At 36.2% G+C, this 27,245-nt stretch overlaps 1 protein-coding gene across 1 annotated transcript in view; it reads left to right on the plus strand.

The window, feature by feature from the left end:
* Positions 1-13,299: 13,299 nt before the first annotated feature.
* The window catches only part of LOC126007035 (calcium-activated chloride channel regulator 1-like), a 34,639-nt gene continuing 20,693 nt past the window's right edge, over positions 13,300-27,245 (plus strand). The window contains 7 exon segments of the mRNA XM_049772554.1: positions 13,300-13,458; positions 17,548-17,688; positions 17,997-18,144; positions 18,512-18,620; positions 20,444-20,621; positions 22,330-22,557; positions 23,812-24,036. Coding sequence (XP_049628511.1) covers positions 13,300-13,458; positions 17,548-17,688; positions 17,997-18,144; positions 18,512-18,620; positions 20,444-20,621; positions 22,330-22,557; positions 23,812-24,036 — 1,188 coding nt within the window.

The following is a 27,245-nucleotide window of genomic DNA, read 5'->3' on the forward strand; positions in this document are numbered from 1 at the left end:
ACCTGGCACAGGCCTCAGAAGAATGGGCATTGTCCATTCACCCCTGAACTAGGGAAGCCACCTATGAAACATCCAACATTGTCTATAACATCACCTGGAAGCAATCCTCTACCAGGGAAGACCCTACTGCTGCTCTGACGTCGACCTACTCAAAAGAGACTTCCCTTAACACTGAGAAGACTTAACAACAATAATGTCTTGCTTACTGGAAAGGGCTCTCTGCATTGCCCTTTAATTGTGAGGTGAAACTAGAGGATGCTCGACACCAGCCTGACTTCAATGTAGGATATGCAGATTCCAGGATCTTTTGCCAACAACAGAGACTGTTTGAAAAATAAAACTGTATTGGCACTACAGACAAGGACTTGGATTAGACAAACTATTCTGCCGGAACCTAGAGCTGGTTTTATACCAGAAAACTTCAGGGGTAGGGTCTCCTTGTATTTATGCCAAGGCTTTTCCTTTCCATGTCACCCATATTTTGGTGGGCCTATGCAAACAATAATTGCCACTCTAACACTGTTTTTACTTTGCTCCTTTGACTCTAAACCTTAAATTAAAAAAAAATACTTAAGCTTTTGAGATTAACATAAACTAATATGCATATGCATGGAAATGTAAAAAATACTATGCCTTCAATGTTTCAGGAGTTACACAAATATCATGGCTTTAAATTGCTTTGTGTACCACTAAGAAATGTAATAATGTATATCTGGAGACTTGAGGGACAAAGTAATTGTACATGGTTTTGTTTTATTTCTTCTTAATGATCCTTGACTTTATGTTCAAGATTAAGGTGTCAGCAAGGGGATTTCTTCTGAGAACTCTGTTTATTGGTGATTGTCCTTTCATGGTAACTTTACCTTGTCCTCTTTCTTTGCATCATTGTTCTCATAATTAAAATAAATAAATAATTTAAAAAAGAATTTTAAAAGAAATAAAATAAAAATTTTATAAAATTCCATGTATAGCTTTTTTTGGAAATTAGCCCCTTATCTAATGGGTATTGGGTGAATAGTTTCTCCCACTCAGTGGGTGGCTTTTGTATCCTGGGTGCTATTTCCTTTGAGGTGCAGAAGCTTCTCAGTTTAATATATTCCCATCTGTTAATCTCTGCTTTCACTTGGTTGGAGAGTACAGTTTCCTCCTTGAAGATGCCAGTATTCTCAATATCCTGGAGTGTTTTGCCTACGAGTTGTTCTATATATCTTATGGTTTCGGGTATGATATTGAGGTCTTTAATCCATTTGGATTTTACCTTTGTACAAGATGTTAACTGGGGGTCAAAGTTCAATTTTTTGCAAGTGGCTAGCCAGTTGTGCCAACACCACTTGTTGAAGAGGCTTTCTTTGCTCCATTTAGGATTTCTTGCTCCTTTATCAAAAATTAGGTGATTGTATGTCTGGAGAACATTCTCTGAGTATTCAAACCTATTCCTGAGGGCCTGTCTATATTCCAATACCGTGCTGTTTTGACAACTATTGTATCATAGTAAAGTTTAAAGTTGGGGAAAGTAATTCCCCCCATATTCCTTTTCTTAGGAGTGTGTTAGGTATTCTAGAGTCTTTATTGTTCCAAATGAATTTTAAAAGTGCTTGATCCACTTCTTTGAAGAATGTCACGGGTATCTTTAGAGGGATCGCATTAAATCTGTACAATGCTTTGGGGAGTATTGCCATTTTATGATGTTATTCCTGCCAATCCATGAGCAGGGTATGTGTTTCCATTTCTGCGTGTCCACTCTTATTTCTTGGAGCAGAGTTTTATAGTTTACTTTGTTTAGGTCCTTCAAAATTTTAGTCAAGTTGATTCCAAGATATTTGAGTTTGTGTGGCACTATTGTGAATGGGGTTGTTTTAATGTCCATTTCTTCCTTATTACTATTGGTGTATAGAAAGGCCATTTATTTTTGTGTGTTAATTTTGTAGCCTGCCACCTTGCTATATGAGTCTATTGTTTCTGGAAGCTTTTTGGTAGAATCTACACCTAATCCCATCAAAAATGGGGAGAAGAAATGGACAGACACTTTGATAAAGAAGAAATACAAATGGCCAAAAGACACATGAAAAAATGCTCCACATCACTAATCATCAGGGAGATGCAAATCAAAACAACTATAAGGTACCACCTCACACCACAGAGATTGGCACACATCACAAAGAATGAGAACAAGCAGAGTTGGCGGGAATGTGGAGAAAAAGGAGCTCTTACCCACTGCTGGTGGGAATGCCATCTAGTTCAAACTTTATGGAAAGCTATATGGAGATTCCTCCAAAAACTGGAAATCGAGCTCCCATACGATCCAGCTATACCACTCCTAGGAATATATCCTAGGAACACAAAAATACAATACAAAAATCCCTTCCTTACACCTATATTCATTGCAGCACTATTTACCATAGCAAGACTCTGGAAACAACCCAGATGCCCTTCAACAGACAAATGGCTAAAGAAACTGTGGTACATATACACAATGGAATATTATGCAGCTGTCAGGAGAGATGAAGTCGTGAAATTTTCCTATACATGTATATACATGGAATCTATTATGCTGAGTGAAATAAGTCAGAGAGAGAGAAAAAAAACACAGAATGGTCTCACTCATCTGTGGGTTTTAAGAAAAATGAAAGACATTCTTGCAATAATAATTTTAAGACACAAAAGAGAGAAGGGCTGAAAGTTACAGCTCACCTCATAAAGCTCACCACAAACAGGGATGAGTTTAGTTAGAGAAATAACTACATTTTGAACTATCCTAATAATGAGAATGTATGAGGGAAATAGAAAGACTGTCTAGAGTACAGGCGGGGGTTGGGTAGGGAGGAGGGAGATTTAGGACATTGGTGATGGGAATGTTGCACTGGTGATGGGTGGTGTTCTTTACATGACTGAAACCCAAACACAATAATGTATGTAATCAAGGTGTTTAAATAAAATATATTTAAAAATTCCATTTATAATTTTTTAGAAAACTATATATTCTAAATTTTAATAAAAGCCTATAGAGTTTGTTATTTATCTTCCATAGTGGAATATAGTTTCATGAACACATTGATCTGTTCAGTCTCTTTACTTCATGAACTGGACATTAAACACAATAAATTCTCAGTAATTAGGTATGGGGCAATAATACAGAGGTTGGGCATTTGCCTTGCATGAGGCCAACACAACTTCAATTCCTAGCATCTCATATTATCCCCCAAACTCTACTAGGAATTATCCTGATTGTCAGGAGTAACCCCTAAGCATAGCAGGATATAGTCCAAAACAAAAATTAAGTTAATAGGAAGTGAGATGAGGAACAGAATCTGTGGCAGGGACTCAGAGCTGCAGAACCCACATCAAAGAGAACAGAAGCTGCAGCAGCAAAACCTGCTGCTTTGGGATACAGAAACCACATCAGCAGTGTGAGCAACAGAATCCAAGAAGAGCCAGTGAAACATGAACCTGGGGCATAGAAAACATCACACTAAACTGTAACATGGGGAAACAATCAGGACCCCACCAGTCTTAGAAAATGAAGATGATAGCTCCAATGGCCCTAAAAGTAGCATCCACCTATTTAGCCTCTCAGTTACCGACTTTAGAGAATAAATATGGAGGGTGTTCATAGAACTCAAAAAAAGCATGTAACAAAATAAATGTGCCACAAATAAGAATCAAGAGGATCTGAGAATAGAAATAAGAAAACTTCAAACTGAAATAACAGGGTTGAAAAACTTGGTAGGTGAAATAAAAACATCACTGGAAAGCCTATCCAACAGACTAACAGTGGCTGAAGACAAAATTAGTGAGCTGGAAGATGAGATGCATAACAACTCTATACAACAGAAGAGGTTGGAAAAGTGCCTTAAAACAAAGAATCAGACAACGGAAAAAATCCTCAAGAAATGTGAGCAAACAAATACGTAAGTCTTTGATAAACTCAACAGAAAAACATAAGAATAATTGGAATCCTGGCTTTTCTGCACAAGACAGCCAAGAAGATGCCATCGAACAGTCTCCAGGACCCAAATCTGGTAAACTGACCCCACCCAACAAGGTGAGTGCTGATTGCTGCTGTGTGTTTGGGCACAAGAGAGCCATTATAAAGGACTGCTGCCTTGCTCCCTTGTCTGTTTTTCTGCACAAAGCAGCCAAGTAGACGCCATCGAACATAATCTCTCAGGCCCAAAACAGATAAGGGCCCCATCCAATAAGGTGGAGCCAGAAGAGCACTTTGCTCTGCAGCCGTGCACATCTTCTAACCCACGAACCCCAGCACAGCACATAGTAAAATCCAATCTACAAGTGTGGCAATGGGGAAACAATGCATGACAACATCATGCATAGAGAATGAAGATGATCTCTAACGTACCAACCACCTAATTAGCCTCTCAAATAAGGAGTTTAGAGTATTAATATGGAGGATGCTCAAAAAACTCAAAGAAAGCATAGATTGAGCTGAACAGACCAGAGTGATAGAACTCAGATAACTCCAAACTGAAATAACAGGTGTGAAAAACTCAGTAGATGAAATTAAAATCTCAATGAAACGCTTCTCCAATGGAGTAACAGCAGCTGAGGTTGGGGTTAGAGAGCCAGAGAATGAGATGTAGAACAACTCCACACAGCAGAAGAGATTGGAAAAGAACCTTAAAGCAAATGATCAGACAATGAATAAACTACTCAAAAAATGTGAACAGATGAAAATAGAAGTCTTTGATAAATTCAACAGAAACAATATAGCAATCTTTGGAGTTCCAGAGATCAAGATCCAGAGAATAATAAGAGGAGTTGGAAGAAGTATGAAAAGAGGAAGAGGAGTGCAGTAAATCATATTAATTATGGAGTGCTGGATGGAAGTGGATGATAGTGAGATGGATGGAGAGAGGCCTTTCTCTGCCAGCCTCGGCCATGCTCCTCCAACTCTCTCCAGCCAGCAGGTCTGAGGGTTCAGGATTGCAGCGAGAAAATGATCCACAGCAGTCAGGTTTCAGAAGACATCAGCTTTATTTGGGCCCTGGCCAACATATTTGGCCTATCATAACCTTTCAAGCCAGCTCCATTATTAGCCCTGCATTCATCCTCTTTCAGCCGTTTCTCTTCCTGCTGGTTCTTCCTCCATCTCCCCCTGAATCCTTCAATCTATCTGAATCTATCCCTTCCTGCCCCTGAGGCAATCTTTTTGTTACCTACCAAAGACCCCTCCGAGAAATGGGCAGGTCCTACCATCAGATAAGGTCACACAGGAATAATGGGGGATGAGGGTAACACAGGAGTAAGAAGAGGAATAAAAAGAATAAAAATAAAAAGGAAGAAGAGGAAGAAGAAAAAGAAGAAGAGGAGGAGGAGGAAGAGGGAGAAAAGGAAGAGGAGGAAGAAGAGGAATAAGAGGAATAAGAAGAATATGAGAAAGAAAGGAGAAAGGAAGAAGAAAAAGAAGAGAAAAAGAAAATGGACTGAAGGTTTATTTTTTATTTATTTTATTATAATAGTGTCTTTGTTTAAGCACGTGATTATAAACATGTTTGTAGCTGGGTGTTGTATATGAAAATATTTCCATATTATTCTTTGCCTGTTGTCCCACCTTGACCTTCCAGGTGGGGGCGCTGTTGAGAGCCGAATAAATAGTTGGGGAGTCAGGTTTTCAAGGTCCTTTGCCAGAGTTGGCTGGCTGGCTCAAAGTGTGTTTTGGAGCTAGCGGCAGGCTGACAAAGGACTCTATTCGCCCAATAAATGGGAAATCAAAAAAAAAAATCCAAAAGATTAATGAAAGTGTGTTTGTTCTTTGAAAATATAAAAAAGACCAATAAATCACTAGCCAAACTCACAAAGAAAGGAAGAGAGCAAAAGAATAAACTGAATTAGAAATGAAAAAGAGGAAATTACCAGAGATACAACTAAAATTCAAAAGGTAATCCAAGACTACATTGATAAACTCTATGCCACAAAATATGAGAACCTGAGAGAAATGGAAAAATTCTTGGACTCATAACCTACCAAGGTTGAAACTAGATGATCTAGAAATTTGAACAGATCCATCACTATTGAGAAAATTATAATGATAATCAAAAATCTTCCCAAAAACAAGATGAATTCACTGACAAATTCTTTCAAGCCTTCCAAGAGAACCTACTGTCTATACTTTTCAGGCTCTTCCAGGAAATTGAAGAGATAGAAACACTCCCAAATGGTTTTTATAAAGCTAACATCACCTTGAGACCAAAACAAGACAGATATGCCACAAAAAAGAGAACTTCAGATCAATATTCCTGATGAACACAGATGTAAATATCCCCAACAAAATTCTAGCAAATAGGATCAAATGCATAATCAAGGAAGTCATACAACATGACTAAGTAGGGTTCATTCCAGAAATGCAAGGAATGTTCAATATATACAAGTAAATAAACATAATACACCACATCAATAAAAGTAAAATTAAAAACCACATAATCATATCAATATATGCAGAGAAGCAATTTGATAAGGTCCAACACCCATTCATGATTAAAACTTTCAACAAAATTGAAATGGAAGGAATTTTCTCAATATAGTCAAGGCCATTTACCACAAGCCATGGCAAATATTGTGCTCAATGAAGAAAACTGAAAGCCTATTCTCTAATTTCTGGCACAAGTCAAGGCTGCCTCCTCTGACCACTCCTATTCAACATAGTACTGGAAGTTATTGCCATAACAATTAGACTAGAAATAAATATCAAGGGTATAAAGATAGGAAAGAAAAGAAGTCAAGCTCTCATTACTTGCATATGACATTATACTATATTTAGAAAATCCAAAAGACTACCAAAACACTCCTAGAACAAGAGATTCATATTGCAAGTGGCAGGCTACAAAATTAATGCACAAAAATTAATGGCCTTCTTATACACAAATAATTATAGAGATTAAATAGACATTAAAAATGTTCCCTTTAACAATAGCATCACAGAAATTAAAATACCTTGGAGTCAACTTAATTAAAGAAGTGAAGGACCTATACAAAGAAAACTATAAAACATTATTTCAAGAAATAAAAGAGGACACAAGGAAATGGAGACATATACCCTGTTCATGGATTGGAAGGATTAGCATCATTAAAATGGCAATACTCTCCAAAGCATTGTACATATTTAATGCAATCCCTCTAAGGATTCCTTAGAAATGAAATTCCTCAAAGAAGTGGGCAAAACCCCTGAAATTTATTTGGAACAATAAATACTCATGAATAATTAAAGCAACCATTGGGGGGGGGAGATGGAAGACATTACTTTCCCCAACTTTAAGTTGTACTACAAAGCAATAATCATTAAAATACCATGATGCTGGAATAAAGACAAACCCTCAGATCAATGGTATAGACTTGACTATTCAGAAAATGACCCCCCTCCCTCCCTCCCTCCCTCTCTTCCTTCCTTCCTTCCTTCCTTTCTTAATCTGAGTCTCACAAGCAACTCTCAGGGGTTTGGGGATCACTCCTGGTTATATTTGGCCAACACAATTAGTGAAGAGTTCAATACTAGGACCTTAGAATGCTGAACTGCTAAAATGCTATATTGCTAATGCTATATATCCAGGTCACATATGGTGGTACTCAGGGTTTCCAGGTGTGCTCAGAAAATGTGGTGCAATGCATATAAGCAGGGTCAAATGATACAAAGCATTTTCCCTAACACCTGCTCTTTGTTTTCAGCCATGATGAGAGATCATTCTAACTCTATGGGAATTTAACTTTGCCACAAAGAGAGTAAACCTTAAAACACTGAAAGAATATGTCAGACTTGAGATTATATATTAGTCATCAAAATAAAGGCATCAACAAGGTATTAGTTCAAATCAATTAGGATTTCCTGTAAGGATAGGTCAAGTCTGAAGTCAAATAGTATTTATACCCACAAGATGGATGGCCTAACAATGACAAAGAAGCTTAATTGAAAGAGCCCTAGGTGGGGAAGAATTTTCAAAGTTCAGAGCATACACAGAATGAAAGAAAACAACAAAGGTGTCTAAGAGTTATGAAAAATTAATCCTAAATATTTCATAAGGAATTACAAAAAATATTCAAGTACTTAACATGGTAAAGTAAAAAAATGCATTTGAGGAGCCAGTGAGGTGGCGCTAGAGGTAAGGTGTCTGCCTTGCAAGCACTAGCCAAGGAAGGACCACGGTTCAATCTCCCACCATCCCATATGGTCCCCCCAAGCCAGGGGCAATTTCTGAGTGCTTAGCCAGGAGTAATCCCTGAGCATCAAATGGGTGTGGCCGAAAAACAAACAAACAAACAAAAAATGCATTTGAAAACTTCTGAGCACTAAACTGCAAATAAACTATAAATAAAGAAAACATCCATAAAATTTAAATTTAAGGGGCCGGGCAGTGGCGCTAAAGGTAAGGTGCCTGCCTTGCCTGCGCTAGCCTTGGACGGACCGCGGTTCGATCCCCCGGTGTCCCATATGGTCCCCCAAGCCAGGAGCAACTTCTGAGCACATAGCCAGGAGTAACCCCTGAGCGTTACCAGGTGTGGCCCAAAAACCAAAAAAAAAAAATTTAATTTAATAGCATTATTTTATGTCTACTCCATGTTGAACATTATGCAGGCATTGGGAGAGTAGAAATTGATGAGAGTAGAGAATAGGGAGAGCATAGGCTTATTGTTGCTTAAGCCTTGAGGTTGTGATGTTATTCAAGTTCAGGACCACTAGAGCTACAGCTTACTGAACTCAGGAATGTTATATGGTGAATGGGTTGGAACCAGTTTCTCATGCAGTTGGAGCATGCACTCAAGCCCTTTGAGTTATACCTCATTTAGTACTTTTTAATATTAATTATCCTTTTTTTTTCTTCCCTCTGTTGATGTTCTTGTGATGATCAAGACTTGGTTATGGTGCTCACACACTCTTCTCAATGCTTATTTAGTGTCATACTCTTTATTTGATTTTATTTATTTATTTTTTTTTTGGTTTTTGGGTCACACCTAGCAGTGCTCAAGGGTTACTCCTGGCTCTATGCTCATAAATCACTCCTGGCAGGTTCAGGGGACTATATGGGATGCCGGGATTCGAACCACCAACCTTCTGCACGTAAGGCAAATGCCTTACCTCTATGCTATCTGTCCGGCCCTAGTGTAATACTCTTTTAATTGTAGTGCTCACATATCTTCTGATTGTAGTGCTCAAAGAGTACATGTACAAAGTACATGTTCAAAGTGTCCTTCTGGCCATAAGGTTCATATATCATTTTAGTTGTGTTATTCTCTTGGAGTCGCACACTTAAATTGAATTGTTCACATGCACCTGGCTATGGTAGCCGAAATAATTTTAGTGGTTCCAGGAATCTCAGACAGTCATGGGCATGTGGTGGTACCAAATATTAAACTTAAAGCCTCATACTTGCACTTTAGCTCATGACTCATCTCCCTACCTATGTGGCTCTTAAAGGATTTAGTGACGTATCAAGGATATCGAACATTTTGATGAGGCAACTGAGAATAATCACAACTTTGTATAAATTATATAATATACAGATTTATTATGTCACTATAAATGCATATATCATAATGCCTATAAGGGGCCAGAGAGATAGTTCAAGAGATAAGGTACTTGCCTTATATGCACCTGCAAAGGCAGCAACTGTGGTATAAATCTCTGGTACCACATTTAGTCTCCTGAGCATCAAGAAGAAGTCACTTCTCAGTACAAAATCAAGAATGGCCAAAAGACACATGAAAAAATGCTCCACATCACTATCAGGGAGGTGCAAATCAAAACAATGATGAGGTACCATCTCGTGCCACAGAGACTGGCACATATCATAAAGAACAAGAACAATCAGTGCTGGCGGGAATGTGGAGAGAAAGGAACTCTTACTCACTGCTGGTAGGAATGCTGTCTAGTCCAGCCTTTATGGAAAACAATATGGAGATTCCTCAAAAAATTGGAAATTGAGTTCCCATATGATCCAGGGATACACTCTAGGGATATACGCCAGGAATACAAAAATACCATTCAAAAATCCTTTCCTCAAAAAAAAAATTCCTTTCCTCACACCTATATTCATTGCAGTGCTATTTACAATTGCCAGACTCTGGAAACAACCCAGATTCCCTTAAACAGATGAATGGCTAAAGAAACTGTGATACATATACATAATGAAATATGTAGCCATCAGGAGAGATGAAGTTATGAAATTTTCCTATACATGGATGTACATGGAATCTATTATGCTTAGTGAAATAAGTCAGAGAGAGAGAGATAGACACAGAATAGTCTCATCCATCTATGGGTTTTAAGAAAAATTAAAGACATTATTGTCATAAGGCCCAGAGACAATAGAGTTAAGGGCCAAAAAGGCCGGAAGAACTGGATCACAATTTGAAGCTCACCACAAAGAGTGGTGAAAGCTGGTAGAAAAACAACTATACTAAAAACTACCATGACAATGTTAAAGAATGAGAGAAGTAGAATGTCTGTCTCAAATGCAGGCAGGGATGAGGGAGGCAGGTGGGAGGCATAATATTGCTCTGGTGCAATATTATGTTTATGACTGAAAGCCAACTACAATCATGCTTGTAATCATGGTGCTTAAAGATTTTATATATATAAAAAAAATTTTAGTGAAGAGGCCTGAGCAGTGGCACAAGTGGTAGGGTGTTTGCTTTGCATGCGGCTAACCTAGTTCAGATTGCAGTTTGATCCCCAGGTGTCCCATTTGGCTCCCCAAGCCAGGGACTATTTCTGAGCACATAGCCAGGAGTAACCACTGAGTGTCAGAGCGTGTGACCAAAAAATACCAAAATAAACAAACAAACAAACAAAATTTTAGTGAAGCAAAATTAAAATTCCTATAACAATTTTTTCTGATTTTTGGTTTTTGGTTTTTTTTTTTTTTTTTGGCCACACCCGGTGACATACACTGGCTAGGCACTTAGAAATCGCTCCTGGCTTGGGGGACCATATGGGACGCCAGGGGATCAAACCGTGGTCTGTCTTACGCTAGCATGAGCAAGGTAGAAGATGCCTTACCTCTTGCACCACCACTCTAATCCCTTTTATAGAACGTTATTTAGAAAAATGTGAGGGAAAAGTATGTTTCAGAGAGAACATAAGCTTCTCTGGAGTAGAAATAAGCAAATTTTAACACAGGCTTGAAGAAAAGACTGCAGTAGAGTTTTTAAAAAGCTATTCAAGGATTATAAAATCATAAAATACAGGCACAAAGAATTATTAGTGGACTTCACAGACATGTCTTTTAGGCCAAACTTAATAACAGATACTACTCTAATGATAGTGAACATTATATATAATATTATCTGTAATGATAATCCATAATTACATTGAATATTGTGATATTCATTATTATTCAATAAAGCTATAATGCCTTTTAAAAAAAGGAATAGCCCCGGGGGCCAGAGCAATAGCACAGCAGTAGAGCGTTTGCCTTGCACTCAGCTGACCCAGGACATATCTGAGTTCAATTTCGGCATCCCATATGGTCAACCAAGCCAGGAGCGATTTCTGAGCACATAGCCAGGATTAACTCTGGAGCATCACCGGATGTGGGCCAAAGACCAACCAAAACAACAACAACAACAACAAAAGAATAGCCCCAAATGTCATCAAATGTGTTATTAATACCATCCCCCAAAGAGAAAACTGTTCTATTTGGGGCAAGAATGTTTAGGTAGGGGTTTAGTTACTTACCTTAAAATGCTTCTGGGCCACAGAGGAGAAAATGATAAACTGAATTGGTAGGCTTCCCAGCAGAGAAACATTTGATTTAAGATTTGAAAAATAGGAGAGATACTACAAGACAGCAAAAGAAAAATAGATAAAGAAGTTAATATAAACATTGTTTAAAAAGGACTGGGCAAGAGGAGCAACAATGAAGGACTGCAACAGAAATCAGAGAAAACACAGCAAAAAATAAGGTCAAGGGGTACATCTCTAATATTTATATGCAAACAATAAAATGCTTTGAATAAAAAATATTAAATTTATAAATCATTCTAGCAAAATAATATTTGACTCTATTTTAAATATATTTGTATTTAAAATATGGTGAATGGGACTGGAGCAATCGTACAACCTGCAGGATGTTTGCCTTGCACACACACCAGATTTAATACCCTGCATCCCAGATGGTTCCCTGAGCCTGTCAGTAGTGATCCCTGACTGATTCACTGTCTCTATGTGCCCTAACTATAATGTGAAAGACTTGTTAAGAAAAAAAAAATCTAGTCCCTGAACAAAACAGTCCTGACTTCACTTTCGGTTTTTCTTTTCTTCAGGCTCTCTCATCAAAGACTTTTTTTTTTTTTTTGGTCACAATACAAGAATCCTTGGACAAATCTTTGGAATGTTATCAAGAAGTCAATGAGAGTTTGAAAGGTAGTGCAAGGGGTAGATAAGATACATTTGCATGTAACCCACCAGAGTTTGACCCCTGATACAATATATATTCTCCCAAACACAGCCTGAGAAGAGTGAAGACAAGCCCCCAAACATAAACAGCTGTAACACACACACACACACACACACACACACACACGCACGCACGCACGCACGCACACAGACACGCATGCACATACACACATACACACACACACACATTAGTTCTTTGAAAGTTGGTTCTCTGGTAAAAAAAAATATATATATATAAAGGATCAATCTTAAATTAAACATATTTACTTTCTAAACTACATGGAGTTTTAAAGCACTCAATGCTATTTGAAAAAATAAAATGTACAGTAGTTATCAGGAGAAAAATAAACACTAGAAATCCCATTTTCCCTTGACCCTTTACTCTTCCTGAACACTACATAAGCCACTCCCATTTAAAAAGGAAGAATATAAACTCCAATTCATTGCCTCTCTCACTTTAGTTCATTGTTTTGTTTTGTCTGTTAAATGGGTTTTTTCAACATACTCTATCCAGGTGTTTTTTTATTTCAGTTCTTCATCTTTCCATAGAGTTCTTTTAGATCCCAAAACTGTAATATCTCTAATACCATTTGATAAAAATTATGATGATAACTGAAGCCACAATGAGGCTGACAACTAAACAATCTAGAAGAATTACTCAATTTGATGAGGCATCACACCTTAGCTGTCTTAGAAAATATGACAAATAGATTCAACATAATTCCCATTGCTATTTAACAACTTAATCTACAGAATGAGTAAGATAAGGAAATTATCAGATAGATTAGCAATTCATTGTATTTATGCAAATATTTTTGCTTAGAGGTAACTTCCTGAATTAACTGATACTTAAATACTCCACTCACATTCCCTAGAATTTAGACAACATAGGCAAAATGGTACTCAATTTGAATATAATTTTCTTCCTAGCCTTGTATTCCTTGCCTGCAGTGAAAAGTTCAATGGTACATTTGAAAAACAACAGATATGATGGCATTGTGATTGCAATTAATCCCAGTGTCCCTGAAGATGAAAAACTCATTCAAAACATAAAGGTAAGAGAAAGACAACATTATTTTTATTTACATTATTTTAATTTTAATAAGCATTGTCAACTCATGTTATCACAGTGCATACATAATAGTCTAACTTGGATACTAGAGAGAAAGTACCACATATAAAATGCTTGTCTTGCATGTGGTAGACTCAGGTTAACTCATTGACACTACATAAGGTCCTTCAAGCACTGCAAGGAGCCATCCCTGATGACAGAACCAGTGAGTCCTGAGTATAGCTGGATGAGGCTCAAAACAAAAATTTTAATTTTCCAAAATTGCACGAATAATATTTATCATTTATATTGCACACAACAAAAGGCCAAGTGAAGACTGGTGAGGATTTGTGAAAATATTCAGAAAGAATTCTATACATACGAAAAGTTTATTAGGAAAACAGGAGGTTTGCAAAGAAGGAAGAAACAGTCTTTGACTACAGAGTGAAAAAGCCAGTGTTATGGTCTTTATTCAGGTTTATCTGCCTATTTGTGGAGATGAGTCCTCCACCCATGGGAGGCCATCTAAGGGCCTTTGCCTGGGAATGTGACTGAGACCTGAGGATCAGGCCTGCGTCTTATGGTACAAGACTGCATCTTATGGATAAGTATTTGCTGAGTTGTTGCTGCAAGTTTTCATCTGGGCTCTGTCTCTGGGAACAGAAATTTTATTGAAATTGAAATTTATTGACATTTTATTTGTAGGGACAAATTCATGGGCTTGTCTCACAACTGAGGTTGATGCCTCAGTGATTTTATATTTTGTATCCCATAAATTATTGGGTTCCAATTAGCTTATCCTATCTGTCAGAGCAAGAAATCTGATGAATATAATCTTATAACTGCTACCTATGTGTTGTGTATGTAAATATTTTAGAGGATTATTATGTTACTGACCCTAACCTGATTGGTGATTGTGCCCTACCCTAGGGTGTGACCTGGCATTCTGCCCCACCCTAGGGTAGTACCTGATTCTGCTTCCACCATTGGTTGTTATCTGATCCCACCATTGGGTGGTACCTGATTCTGGGGAATAAAAACAAGGGTCTGTGGAAGGCGAGAGGCTTTTGGCTGGAACTGAGGCTGAGTCTTTGGACTTCAGTGTTGTCCACCGAATAAAACTAATATTTCCACAAGCCTGACTGTCTGCGAGCTGTTTACCTGCCATTTCACCTCAGAACCGTCGGCTAGACAGGGTAGCAGACGCGTGCTCCGAGCTAAAGGGGAAAGACCTCATCCTCCATCCCTCCATCAGTCAACCCCATCAGGGGCTGACTTGCAACACCTATAAACCTCAAAATAAATGTTTTATTTTTCAATATTCCTTACCAAGATAAATATCTCCTCAGCTTGTTTTTTATCACATGCTAATGTTATTAGTTCCTAAGAATATTAAGCCAAAAACACAAAATTTCTTGAACTCGTTAAGGCCTTAGTGCTGATGAAGAATTATTCTCAAATTTTATCTTTATAAAGTTACATTCATGTTTAAATAATGAATCTATATTTAGGATTTAATATTTCATTACCGTACATCATTTTTCTGTTGCATACTTTAATTTTAAAAAATTCAAGGGGCCGGGGCCGGGAAGGTGGCGCTAGAGGTAAGGTGTCTGCCTTACAAGCGCTAGCCAAGGAACGGACCGCAGTTCGATCCCCCGGCGTCCCATATGGTCCCCCCAAGCCAGGGGCGATTTCTGAGCACATAGCCAGGAGTAACCCCTGAGTATCAAACGGGTGTGGCCCAAAATCCAAAAAAAAAAAAAAAAAAAAAAAAATTCAAGGGGCCATAGCAATAGCACAGTAGGTAAGGTGTTTGCCTTGCATATGGCTGACCTAGGTTCCATCCTTGGCATCCCATATGGTTCCCCAAGCCAGTCAGGAGTAATTTCTGAATATAGATACAGGAGTAATCCATGAATGCTGCTGGGTGTGGCCCAAAAACAGGCCAAAAAAACTCTCAAAAATTGTATATAGATGACTATAAAAATATGTTTGGTTTTTTATTGGTTTTTGTTTTTATTTTTGTTTTTGGTCACACCCGGCAGTGCTCAGGGGTTACTCCTGGCTCTATGCTCAGAAATCACTCCTAGTAGGCTTGGGGGACCATATGGGATGCCGGGATTCAAACCAACATCCTTCTGCATGCAAAGCAAACACCTTACCTCCATGCTATCTATCCGGCCCCCAAAATATGTATTTTTAATTGGCTTACTTTCTAATTTTTATATTATTATAAAAATAATTTAAATGTCACTGTCTAATGCATGCTATCTTCTTAGATCCCCATAAAATAAAAAATTAGTGGTAAATTTAACATAACATATATGTTAATTTTAATGATGCATACCTGAAGTCAAGATAATGTTACAGAGTTGTGATTTCAACAACAACAAAAGGAAATTAACAAATAAAGGAAAAAGTCTCTCTTGACTTAAGTCACTTGATAAATACATGGGTATACATGACCATGGGTACAGACCACCAAAATAAAGTGAACATTTTAGTTAAGTGAATCGTGAATTTTCAAATTTCCCAATGCATCTAAGAGCTGTTTGTACTATGCTACAATCTAGTAAATGTGCAAAAAAAAACTTACTAGAAATATAAGTGCACATACCTAAGGTAAAAATAATCTGTTGAGTAAAGAAAGATCTTATTAAAGAGAGTAGGTGATTTGTGTAGTTATACAGCAGCAGCAAAACTGAGACCTGAACCCATGAAAACTACATATAAAATGTTGTTTGTTTTAATGGAGGTGTGGGGGTGTTTGGCACTGCTTGGCAGTGTTCAGAGCTTATTCTAGGGATAAGGGAAGCACTCCTGTGCCCAAGATTCACTCTTGGCAGTGCTTAAGGGACCATATATGGTACCAGGGATCAAATCAAAGGTTGTCTGCATAAAAGATAAGTGCTTTAACTTCTGTACTCTCTAACTCTGAGAACTATATAATTTTATTTCCATTACTGCCTAATAATGAAAATACATATCATGTGAGAACATAACTCAAGTAAGTGTTAAAAGTATCATAATATCTTGATTTACCAAACTTTTTTTGAATAATATCTTTATTTTAACAACTAGCTGGGTTTCTACCAAACTTTTAACTCCCAACCAAATCATGAATAGTTCTGTTCAACTGAAAAATCAGTTTGCCAATAGATTCTCATTCTTAATTGTCATATCTCATTCTCTACCCTCACTTCTTTTCCACTCTATAATAAATACTGAATAAAGGTCTTGGTAGGATTTTTTTTCTTTTGTTTTGTTTTTTTGTTTGTTTGTTTGCTTTTGGTTTTTGATTTTTGGGCCACACTCCTGGCTCTGAGCTCAGAAATTGCTCCTGGCAGGCTAGGGGACCTTATAGGATGCTGGGAATCAAACCCAGCCGAGATCTGTCTGGAGTTGGCTGCATGCAAGGTAAACCGCCCTAGCTCTGTGCTATCGTTTTGGCCCAAGGTAGGTATTTTTTTTTTAAGAATTGCTTTTTGAATATATAAGAACAAAGAGCTTATAGGTCGGAGAAATAGTATAGCGGGTAAGGCACTTGCCTTGCATGTGGCTGACCGAGGTTAGATCCCTGGCATCAAGCATTTCAAAACCTTTAGTCCCTCTGGAGTGATCCCTGAGAGCAGAGCCAAGAGTAAGCCTGAGCACAGCCAGATGTGGTCCAAGCAAAGAAAAAATAAAATAAAATAAAACCAGGGAGTTTACAAATTTGAAGAGATATAATAAAATATAACCTATCTTTTAGTTTTTGCTAAAATATTTGCAATAAAAGGAACTTCAATTAGCATCTTATAATTCATATTAATATACATATATATGTATATATATGTACATGTGTATATATACACATATATATAGGGGGGTCACACCCAGCAGCGCTCAGGAGTTACTCCTGGCTCTACACTCAGAAATCGCTTCTGGCAGGCTCAGGGGACCATATGGGATGCTGGGATTCAAACCACCAACCTTCTGCATACAAGGCAAACGCCTTACCTCCATGCTATCTTTCCGGACCCAATTTTGTATATATTTTAATGCTCTTATTATTACAAAATTGTTACCAAAGTTATTTTTATTTTATCAGGAAATGGTGACTGAAGCTTCTATATATCTGTTCCATGCTACCAAACGAAGGGTTTACTTCAGGAACATAAGCATCTTAATTCCGATGACCTGGAAATCAAAATCTGAGTACTCAATGCCAAAACAAGAATCATACGATAAGGTAATATAGTTTATTTGATTCTTTGATATTCCCTGTGTGTTTTTTTAAATAATATTTTGTTTTAGAAATCAGTACTTTTGTCATTTAGTATTAGGGAAAAAGTCATGCTTTTAAAATCCCTTGTTTTTGAACCAGGGATATGGCTCAGGTTTAAAGTGCATGCATCATATGATGAAGCCTAGAGTTCAATTCCTGGCACTCTATTATCCTGCACCCTATATGTGAAGCCCCTATTAAATCAAATTGAGTATGTCTTTTTTCTATTACTCCTGAATTCTTTTGGTTGGTTTGTTTATCTACTTTTTTAGGCAGATGTCATAGTTGCTAATCCTTACGTAAAATATGGAGATGATCCCTATACACTTCAATATGGACAATGTGGAGAGAAGGGACAATATATATATTTTACTCCAAATTTTTTACTGACAAATAATTTGCCAATCTATGGACCCCGAGGTAAAGATAATTTCTATTGCTATTTCTACTTAGAAAAATATATATATATATTATTGTGGTATATATTATTATATATATAATAATATATATTATTGTGGTATATATTGTGGTATTTTTGTGTTTAAGAAGAGAAAAATAGTATTAACTAATACCTTTATTTACAAATATACTAGTATAATTTAAATAGAATTAGTCTCTACTCATACCAATCCATTTTAATATTTTTGGTCTAATGAAATGTGTTTACTCCTAGAGTTCCATGGCTCAGATAAGTTGTGGATATAAGGCAAGGATACTTAAAGCCTATTTCTAAAACTTCATTAAAACATTGCAAATACATATTTATAGTAATAACATTCTCTCATAGGCAGAGTATTTGTCCATGAGTGGGCCCATCTCCGATGGGGAATATTTGATGAGTACAACATGGACAAGCCGTTTTATATTTCCAGACAGAGCACCATTGAAGCAACAAGGTATCACTGTGTTGAAGAAATATGGGTTTTATTGTTTATGGTTTTTATTTTCTGGTTTTGGAAAAAGTACCAACTGGGCCAAGAGTTCAGCACAAAGGCCTAAGAGCATAATGTTTCTCAGACCCTGCATTGCTGGAGATACCTGAGGACTCCAGAGGTATGCTAGAGATTCTGTTGTATCAAGAATTGAACCCTCACTGATATTCTATCCCTCAGTCCTGAGAAAAAAATATATTTGAAAACATTCTATTTTTTGCCAACTGGTCCCATGATATGTGTCCAAGTCCTTAAAGGCAGTCAACCTTGGAATAAAGAACAATAATAAATTGAGAATCATTTCTGGATTCTTAGGAATATATTAAAATACACTTTAAACAAAGGAGAAATGAAAAGGCTGTGGCTTTAACTTTTACATGAGAAACACAGTTTGAGGTTTATATAAAATATATTTTTCTTTTTACTTACTCTTCAAATTAACCTTAAAATGGAGGAAAGTATTTTTCATAAGGACAACTGGGTAAATCAATTTTTAAAGGAATATAAAGTGCACACTTAAGTCTTATTCTAGGCCCAATTAATGTATTGATGAGATGTCTAGAAAGAATGTAATAGGAAACAAGTCTTTAAGCTAAAAACAGCAGGAAAGAGGGGTAACAGAAAAATGCCTCGACATTTTCCTTGTGTTGTTTGTTTTCTCTCGACTGAGCTAACTAGGATATTTGACACAGAACAGGTCCTCATTCTGCACACCTAATCCCAGCCTTAATTTCCTCAGTACTACTTCCTTCTCCCACACAATATTAGTTCATCCTTCAAGATCTAGTGTAAATGCCTTTTCCCTAAACCTCTTGCTGCTCCCTTGATTATGGTTAGATAGCCTCCCTAGTCTTCCCAGAAACATGTGCATGTTATATTTTCACATGAACTGTAGTTGTATAATTTTATATTCACTATTAGAGTCTAAGATCTGGGTTTACTTTTTATCACCTGGATATATGAAGTATATCTCTGGAATAGGAAGTAAAGGCTAAATATGAAATTATTATACAACAAATGTTTGTATATTTTTTAAAAATACATCAGTCATGAAAATATATCAATAAAACAAATATTTTGAGGCTGTCATTTTTCTATAAGGTTAATTCTCTTAGAAAATATGATTCACAATCTCTTTTCATTCATGTAAATACATTTATTATACTGAATTCATGTTATGAAGCTAAATATTAACACAATGGGAATAAGTCCAGCAGCTGAACATAATCTCTTTTAGAATCATTTCTCCATACTCCCAATTCTCTAACAGGAACTTGACAACCATTATAATAATCATAAACACATCATAAAACAGGTTTGTGAAAGCATTTCTATGCATGGCTTGTTTTTATTTCTTCCTTCAACCTAATTCATTGTTTTACAAAATGTAAACTGCAAAAATGTGATAAATATGAAACTATATATTGTTTTGCATATTCAGGACTATATGTATACTCCTATGTAGCAAGAATGTAGCAAGTACTATATATGGCAGACAAAGAAGTGTAAGAGAGTTTTAAGAATATTGATTCTCACCTCTCCACAAGAAACAATTTCTACTCATTTAATCTACTTAATCTTTATGGAATTCCTAATAATATCATCATCTTTCACTCCAGATACAAAGACAAGAATAGATTTATTCATCATAATTAATACAATGAAAATAATATAATATAAATTTCTTAATAAGCTCTATGGTAAACAGTTATGGTTTTGTGTCAACTTGTATCAAAAGTAAATGAATTGGATAGTCTCATTTATAAATGAAATCTAACAATTTCTAGATGTTCAACTGGTATTACTGGAACTAATGCGGTTGTCAAATGCCAAGGAGGCAGCTGCATAACAAGGCCATGCAGACGAGACTCACAAACAGGGCTGTTTGAAGCAAAATGTGCATTCATCCCAGACAGATCTCAGACTTCAAGAGAATCTATTATGTTTATGCAAAGTCTTGATTCTGTAAGTACTGTTTTTTTTCAGTATCACAAAGTAATCTTCAGAAATTTCCCCCTTTTTCGACCCTGACAACATATGTGCCAGTAGAAATGAAGACAACTAAGTCAGCCAAGGAATTAACAGTCATTTACTCTAGCATATGGCAAGATGTATTTGGAAATCATTCCACCCTTTCTGATTAGCCTGGTTTTTTTTTTCTTCAAAAATAGAAATGTAGGGGCTGGTGAGGTGGCGCTAGAGGTAAGGTGTCTACCTTGCAAGCGCTAGCCAAGGAACAACCGTGGTTCGATCCCCCCAAACCAGGGGTGATTTCTGAGCGCTTAGCCAGGAGTAACCCCTGAGCATCAAACGGGTGTGCCCCCCCCAAAAAAAAAGAAAATAGAAATGTACCCTACTGATTATAGTCACAAGTATGAGAATCTATATTAATGAATATTAATTCTTATTCATGAATTTTGGCAGAATTATTTACTCTATTTTCCACTAAAAGAGAAATTGTCTCTACATTTTCTTTTTTGTTTTGTTTTGTTTTCATTACATTTTTAAGAGATTTATTTTAGGTCTCCACAATGACAGAGTTTCCCAGAGCTTATAATCATCCAGACTGTTAGAATACTTCTTTTTGAGATCCATTGTGGAGGATGTCTTTCGTTTCACACACAGTAGTGCTTGTGGGCAACTCCTGGCTCTGCTGGGGGTCTATCGCCCTGGCTCTGCTGGGGGTCTATCCCACTGAGTTGGGGGATATTGTTCTGGAGGTTGAATTCTGGCTTATAACATGGAAAGGAAGCATAAGTTTTTCCCCAAGGGAATTTCTTTTTTTTTTTAATAGTATATTTAAGCACCATGGTTTCAAACATGTTTGTAGTTGGGTTTCAGTCATAAAGAGGACATCCCCTTTCACCAGTGCAACATTCCCACCACCAATGCCCACCCCCCATCTCCCTCCTTCCAACCCTTCGCCTGAATTTGAGATCTGTACTGTCTCTCTGGCCCCATTTCACAATATTCTTAATCAGCTGAAGAAATTGGTAATTGATAAAAATGATACATTGTTTCTACCTCTCTTCTTCTCTTCTCTCTCTGCTCTCTCCTCTCCTCTTTCTGTCCCCCACCCTTTCTTCCCCTCCTCTCAGCGGTGGTCTCGGTTCACAAAAATAAGCTATTTAAAAAGATTAGGGCCCAGAGAGATAGTGCAGCGGGAGGGCGTTTGCTTCGCACTCGGCTGACCCAGAATGGACCTTCAGTTCAATCCCTGGTGTCCCATATGGTCCCCCAAGCCAGGAGCGATTTCTGAGCGCATAGCCAGGGGTAACCCCAGAGCATCACCGGGTGTGGCCAATAATAATAATAATAAATAAATAATAAAAATATTAGTGTCTTTATTCCACTTTTAAGAAGCAACTAGGAATCAATACAAATGTTCCTCTACTAAAAGTAATCCAATGCCTGAAGCTCACCAAAGTTTAGAAGAGAAAGAAATTACAAGGCATCTGTACCAATGGTCATTTGCACAGCTATGACTGATGCCTAATAGAATCTTAAGAGTTTCAATGGTTTTTCTTCACTCAACTTTGCAAAATGGAAGTCAGAATGTGAGATTGTAAAATAATATTTAGTTGTCAGAATATAGAAATCTGTAGGTGATAGAGGAGAGGAAGGCAATGCCTCTCCAGATACTATATTATTGCTTCTCATTTATTTTTCCCAGGTGACTGAATTTTGTACAAAAGAAACACACAATACAGAAGCTCCAAATCTACAAAACAAAATGTGCTACCAGAAAAGTACATGGGATGTAATTATGAGCTCTGATGATTTTCAGAAAGCCTATCCCTTGCCAGAAAAATATATACCACCTCATCCTACATTTTCATTGCTCAAATCCAAACAGCGAGTGGTCTGCTTAGTTCTTGACAAATCTGGAAGCATGAGTTCAGTAAGTCATTTCGTTGTTTATAATGTTAATGACAAGCTCTTTTAAATAAAGTAAATTCATAAAACTATCATGTTATCTTTGGTTTAATTCTACTAAGTTAACTAAAAACACATTCATTATACCAATAAATTTTAATACAATGACTTTATTGAATAACTACTAGAAGATTTATCAGTAATAAAATAATTGTGTATTAAAAATTAAAGATATAGGGGCATTGATATTGGGGGTAAGATATTGGTAGGAATGCTGCACTGGTAAGGGGGTGTTCATTTTTATAACTGAAACCCAACTACAAACATGTTTGTAAACATGGTGCTTAAAAATATATTTGATTAAAAAATATCCGCACCAAAAAAAAATATTTATCTTTTATAATATTTAGTCTTCACCTTGCAGTTCTAACAGATATGAGATAATATAACTGAACAAAAAGAGAAATGAAAAACATCCATTTCCACACCATTCGGCATCATTTATTCTAGTGGTTTTTGTACTCATTATTGGTTTTACTCCTCAAAAGTATGATATTTTGTGCAAAAAAAATTAGAATGATTTTACCTACTTTAAAGACTCCAGGTATTTAAAAAAATGATTCCATGACATAATCTTTAATAGGTCTATCAAATTCACATACCATAATTTAGTCCAAAAGCCTCATGATTAGGCTTTTTAGAGATTCCAGTTTTTTTTTTGTTTGTTTTTTTGTTTGTTGGTTGGTTGGTTTGGTTTGGTTTGCATTTGGGTCACACCCGGCAGCACTCGGGGGTTAATCCTGGCTCTGCATTAAAAAATCACTGCTGGCAGGCACAGGGGACCATATGGGATTCGAACACCATCCGTCCTGGATTGGCTGTGTGCAAGGCAAATGCCCTACTGCTGTGCTATCTCTTTGGCCCAGATTCCAACATTTTATTATTAAAGATCATGATTCAATGAGCATATGTGTTTGCAATTTTTTAAATAATTTCCCAAGGAGAAATATAGATATAGATATAGATATAGATATAGATATAGATATAGATATAGATATAGAACTGCTAAATTAAAAAATAATTTAATTCTGACATTTTTCCAAATATGACTGATTTTCTTAAATGTTCTTCAACAATGTAACTCTTTAATAAAATTAAGGAGTTATCCTAAAATATAGTAATAAATTATTATCAACTTCTCTGGTCTTTGAAACACTTTTCATTTTACAAAATGTCAGGATTTGAGGACGGTCAGAATTTTTAGATGTGTTTCTTACAGGAAGATCGTCTGTTATGAATGAATCAAGCCGCAGAACTATATTTGATTCAAATTATTGAAAAGGGATCCTTGGTTGGGATGGTCACATTTGACAGCAATGCTTACATCCAAAATTATCTAAGAAAGATAACTGATGATAACGATTACCAACATATTACTGCAAACCTGCCTCAAAGCGCTAATGGTGGAACTTCTATTTGCAATGGACTCAAAGCAGGATTTGAGGTAAAAAAAAAAAAAGAGAGAGAGAGAGATTTTTTCTAACTACAATTAGTTATTTGCCACTACTTTTATTCCTCAACTATTAATGAGGCATTACATATATAATTTAAACAACATTATTTATTTTAAACTCTACCACCTTTTCTTGTATCCTTACCATCTTTTCTCTCATCTCATCTTCTTCCTGTCAAGTAATCTTACTTCTATTAAGGTCCACCATTTTTATTGTTTGTTCTGCTTATCAAATTTATATTCTTGTATTTCACATACCATTTTGTTTTATATATATATCTCTTTACTTTTATGTTGCTGAAAATGACATTTCATTTTTTTAAAATAAATGAATACACTATAACATGTTAGTACGTGTATGTGTATATCAATAACATATTTATTTTACCCAAAAGGTTATCAACAGTTATTTGTTTTCACATTTTATCTGCAGTAAATAAGCTTGCAATGAACATGGGAATATTATAGAGTTTTCTGTGTTTTCACATTTGAGGAATATGAAGATCCAAAGGTGGAATTCTGAACCATAAAGTAGCATTATTTTTTTGTTTGATTAAGTGCCAAATTGTTTTCAAAATAACTGGCACCAATTTACATTCCCACTATACTAAACACACAAGTTCCTTCCACTCTTATTGTAGAGGAAACCTCCACTTGGTTTTCCTTTCAATGTAATTCTCATGAGTTACAGTGGTATTCCAATGTAGCTTTGATTTCATCTTCCTAATAACAATCAATATTAATGAACATCATTTTATATGCCTACTATTCATTTAAAAATGTTTTCAAATATTCAATCCCTATTTTTATTGAGCTGGGAATTTGTTTGCTTTTTGGTTTTATTAATGAATGTATGATACGCAAATTCCTCTTCCATTCAGTAGACTACCTTTCTTTGTGGTTTGGGATCCTACAGCTGGTGGGCTTACTTCTGGATCTGTCAGGTGACATGCCTGACAACGCTCAGCGGACCATATATGGTACTAGGATTTGAACCAAAATTGGCCACATATAAGACTTTAACTCTTACACTAACTCTCCAAGCCAAGGGCTGTCTTTCATTGTATTTTCTTTGCTATAGTTATTATCTAATATAGTCTCTATTACTTTTATTGTCAGTTTCTTTGTTGTTGAGTTTGAATCTCCAGTGATATAGAGATCATAATGTTGATGTCATGGAACATTTTGCCTATGTTTTCTTCTAGGTATTTAATTACTTTAAGTCTTACATACAGGGCAGAGGGAAGACAGGAGAAAAAGTAGGGATGTTGGTGGCAGAAAATGTGCACTGGTAAAGGATGCTGTATATTTATGACTGAAACTCAGTCATGAACAACTTTGTAGCTGTCTCTCATTGGTTATTCAATTAAAGAAATTAGTTATAAATAATTATTTTTATTTTGGTTACAGACTAGTACAGTTTCATTCCTTTTTATAAGTAAGTTGTCCAGTTTTCCCAAGATACTTTGTTGTAGTCTTCTTTCTCCATTATGTGATCTTATATCCTTTGTCATAGATTAAATGTTGATAAATTGTGAATTCACCTGTTTATATTCTATTCCACTCATCTGTTATTATTTTTTCTAATGCCACATGTTTAAATTACTATCACTTTATAAGAAAATTTAAAATGTGTAACATGCTGTCATTTTCATTTTTCCTGAATATTACTTTAGCTCTGAGGTCCTTTGTGAGTCTATATAAACCTTTCTTTTATTTGTTCTATTTTCCAGAAAACTGTCATTGAAATTTTTATTGAAATTGGGAACAGTCTGTGTATTGATTTTGGTAAAATGTATTTTTGTATACAAATTTTCTCTCAATGTTTAAATAATATCTTTGTAGCTCTTAATGTCTTATATATTAACATTATCTTCTAATTTTCATTATATGAATCTTTGACCTCCCTTGAATATTTCTAAGAATTTAATTCTTTTGGATGCAATTATAAATGGTATTTTTTTAATTTGTTCTTATTATTTTCATACAGGAATGCAATCAATTTTATAAGGATAGTGTTACTATCCATATTTTCTCCATTGCTATATAATCCTCATTGCATCAATTATTTTCTTGTTTCATTCAATGTTGTAAGTTTTCCTTTAAACTCTTCTTTAAGTAAGCTTCTCAGTTCCATTACTTTTGCGATTTTTCCTAAGTTTTAGCTTTATTCCACCATCTGTAGAAAATTCCTGTTTACTTTGCTTAAGATTTTGTACATAATTCTATATGTTGAGGAAGTTGCTATCTTTCCTTAACTTGACATGTAGACCTTATATCATGAATACAAGCAGCAGGATATATTCATAGCTGTATATAGTAGGACAGTGGTGTTTTACTGCTTTTAGTTTTGTCATCTGTGCACCTCTTAGATGATTGTTGATCTACTTCCAACATAGGACAAATGTGAAGAAAGCAAAGAGCACAGAAGTTTCTATTAAAGGACATCACACATTGAGTATTCTTGGGAATGTAATATCATATCTAGAGGGATGCTATTAGTAGCCACCCTCCTTTCTAAATCAGTTGCAAATTCAGGGCTTTCCCAGACAATTTAGGTCAAACTAATCTCACAGCTGTGGACTAACCCTGCTATAGGTTCTGCAGCCCAAACTCTTCACAGAAAAAACAACAACAACAAGAGTGATCTGGGAGCTATGGGTTCAGACTGCTACCTACAGCCCCCACTTCTTTTATATATTTTTTTAAATTTATTTAAACACCTTGATTACATACATAATTGTGTTTGGGTTTCAGTCATGTAAAGAACACCACCCACCACCAGTGCAACGTTCCCATCACCAATGTCCCAAATCCCCCTCCTCCCCACCCAACCCCTGCCTGTACTCTAGACAGGCTTTCCATTTCCCTCATACATTCTCATTATTAGGACAGTTCAAAATGTAGTTATTTCTCTAACTAAACTCATCACTCTTTGTGGTGAGCTTCCTGAGGTGAGCTGTAACTTCCAGTTCTTTCTCTTTTGTGTCTGAAAATTATTATTGCAAGAATGTCTTTCATTTTTCTTAAAACCCATAGATGAGTGACACCATTCTGCATTTTTCTCTCTCTCTGACTTATTTCACTCAGCATAATAGATTCCATGTACATCCATGTAGAGGAAAATTTCATGACTTCATCTCTCTTGACAGCTGCATAATATTCCATTGTGTATATGTACCACAGTTTCTTTAGCCATT

Source organism: Suncus etruscus, chromosome 4 (assembly GCF_024139225.1).
Source record: "Suncus etruscus isolate mSunEtr1 chromosome 4, mSunEtr1.pri.cur, whole genome shotgun sequence".
Lineage (NCBI taxonomy): Eukaryota > Metazoa > Chordata > Mammalia > Eulipotyphla > Soricidae > Suncus > Suncus etruscus.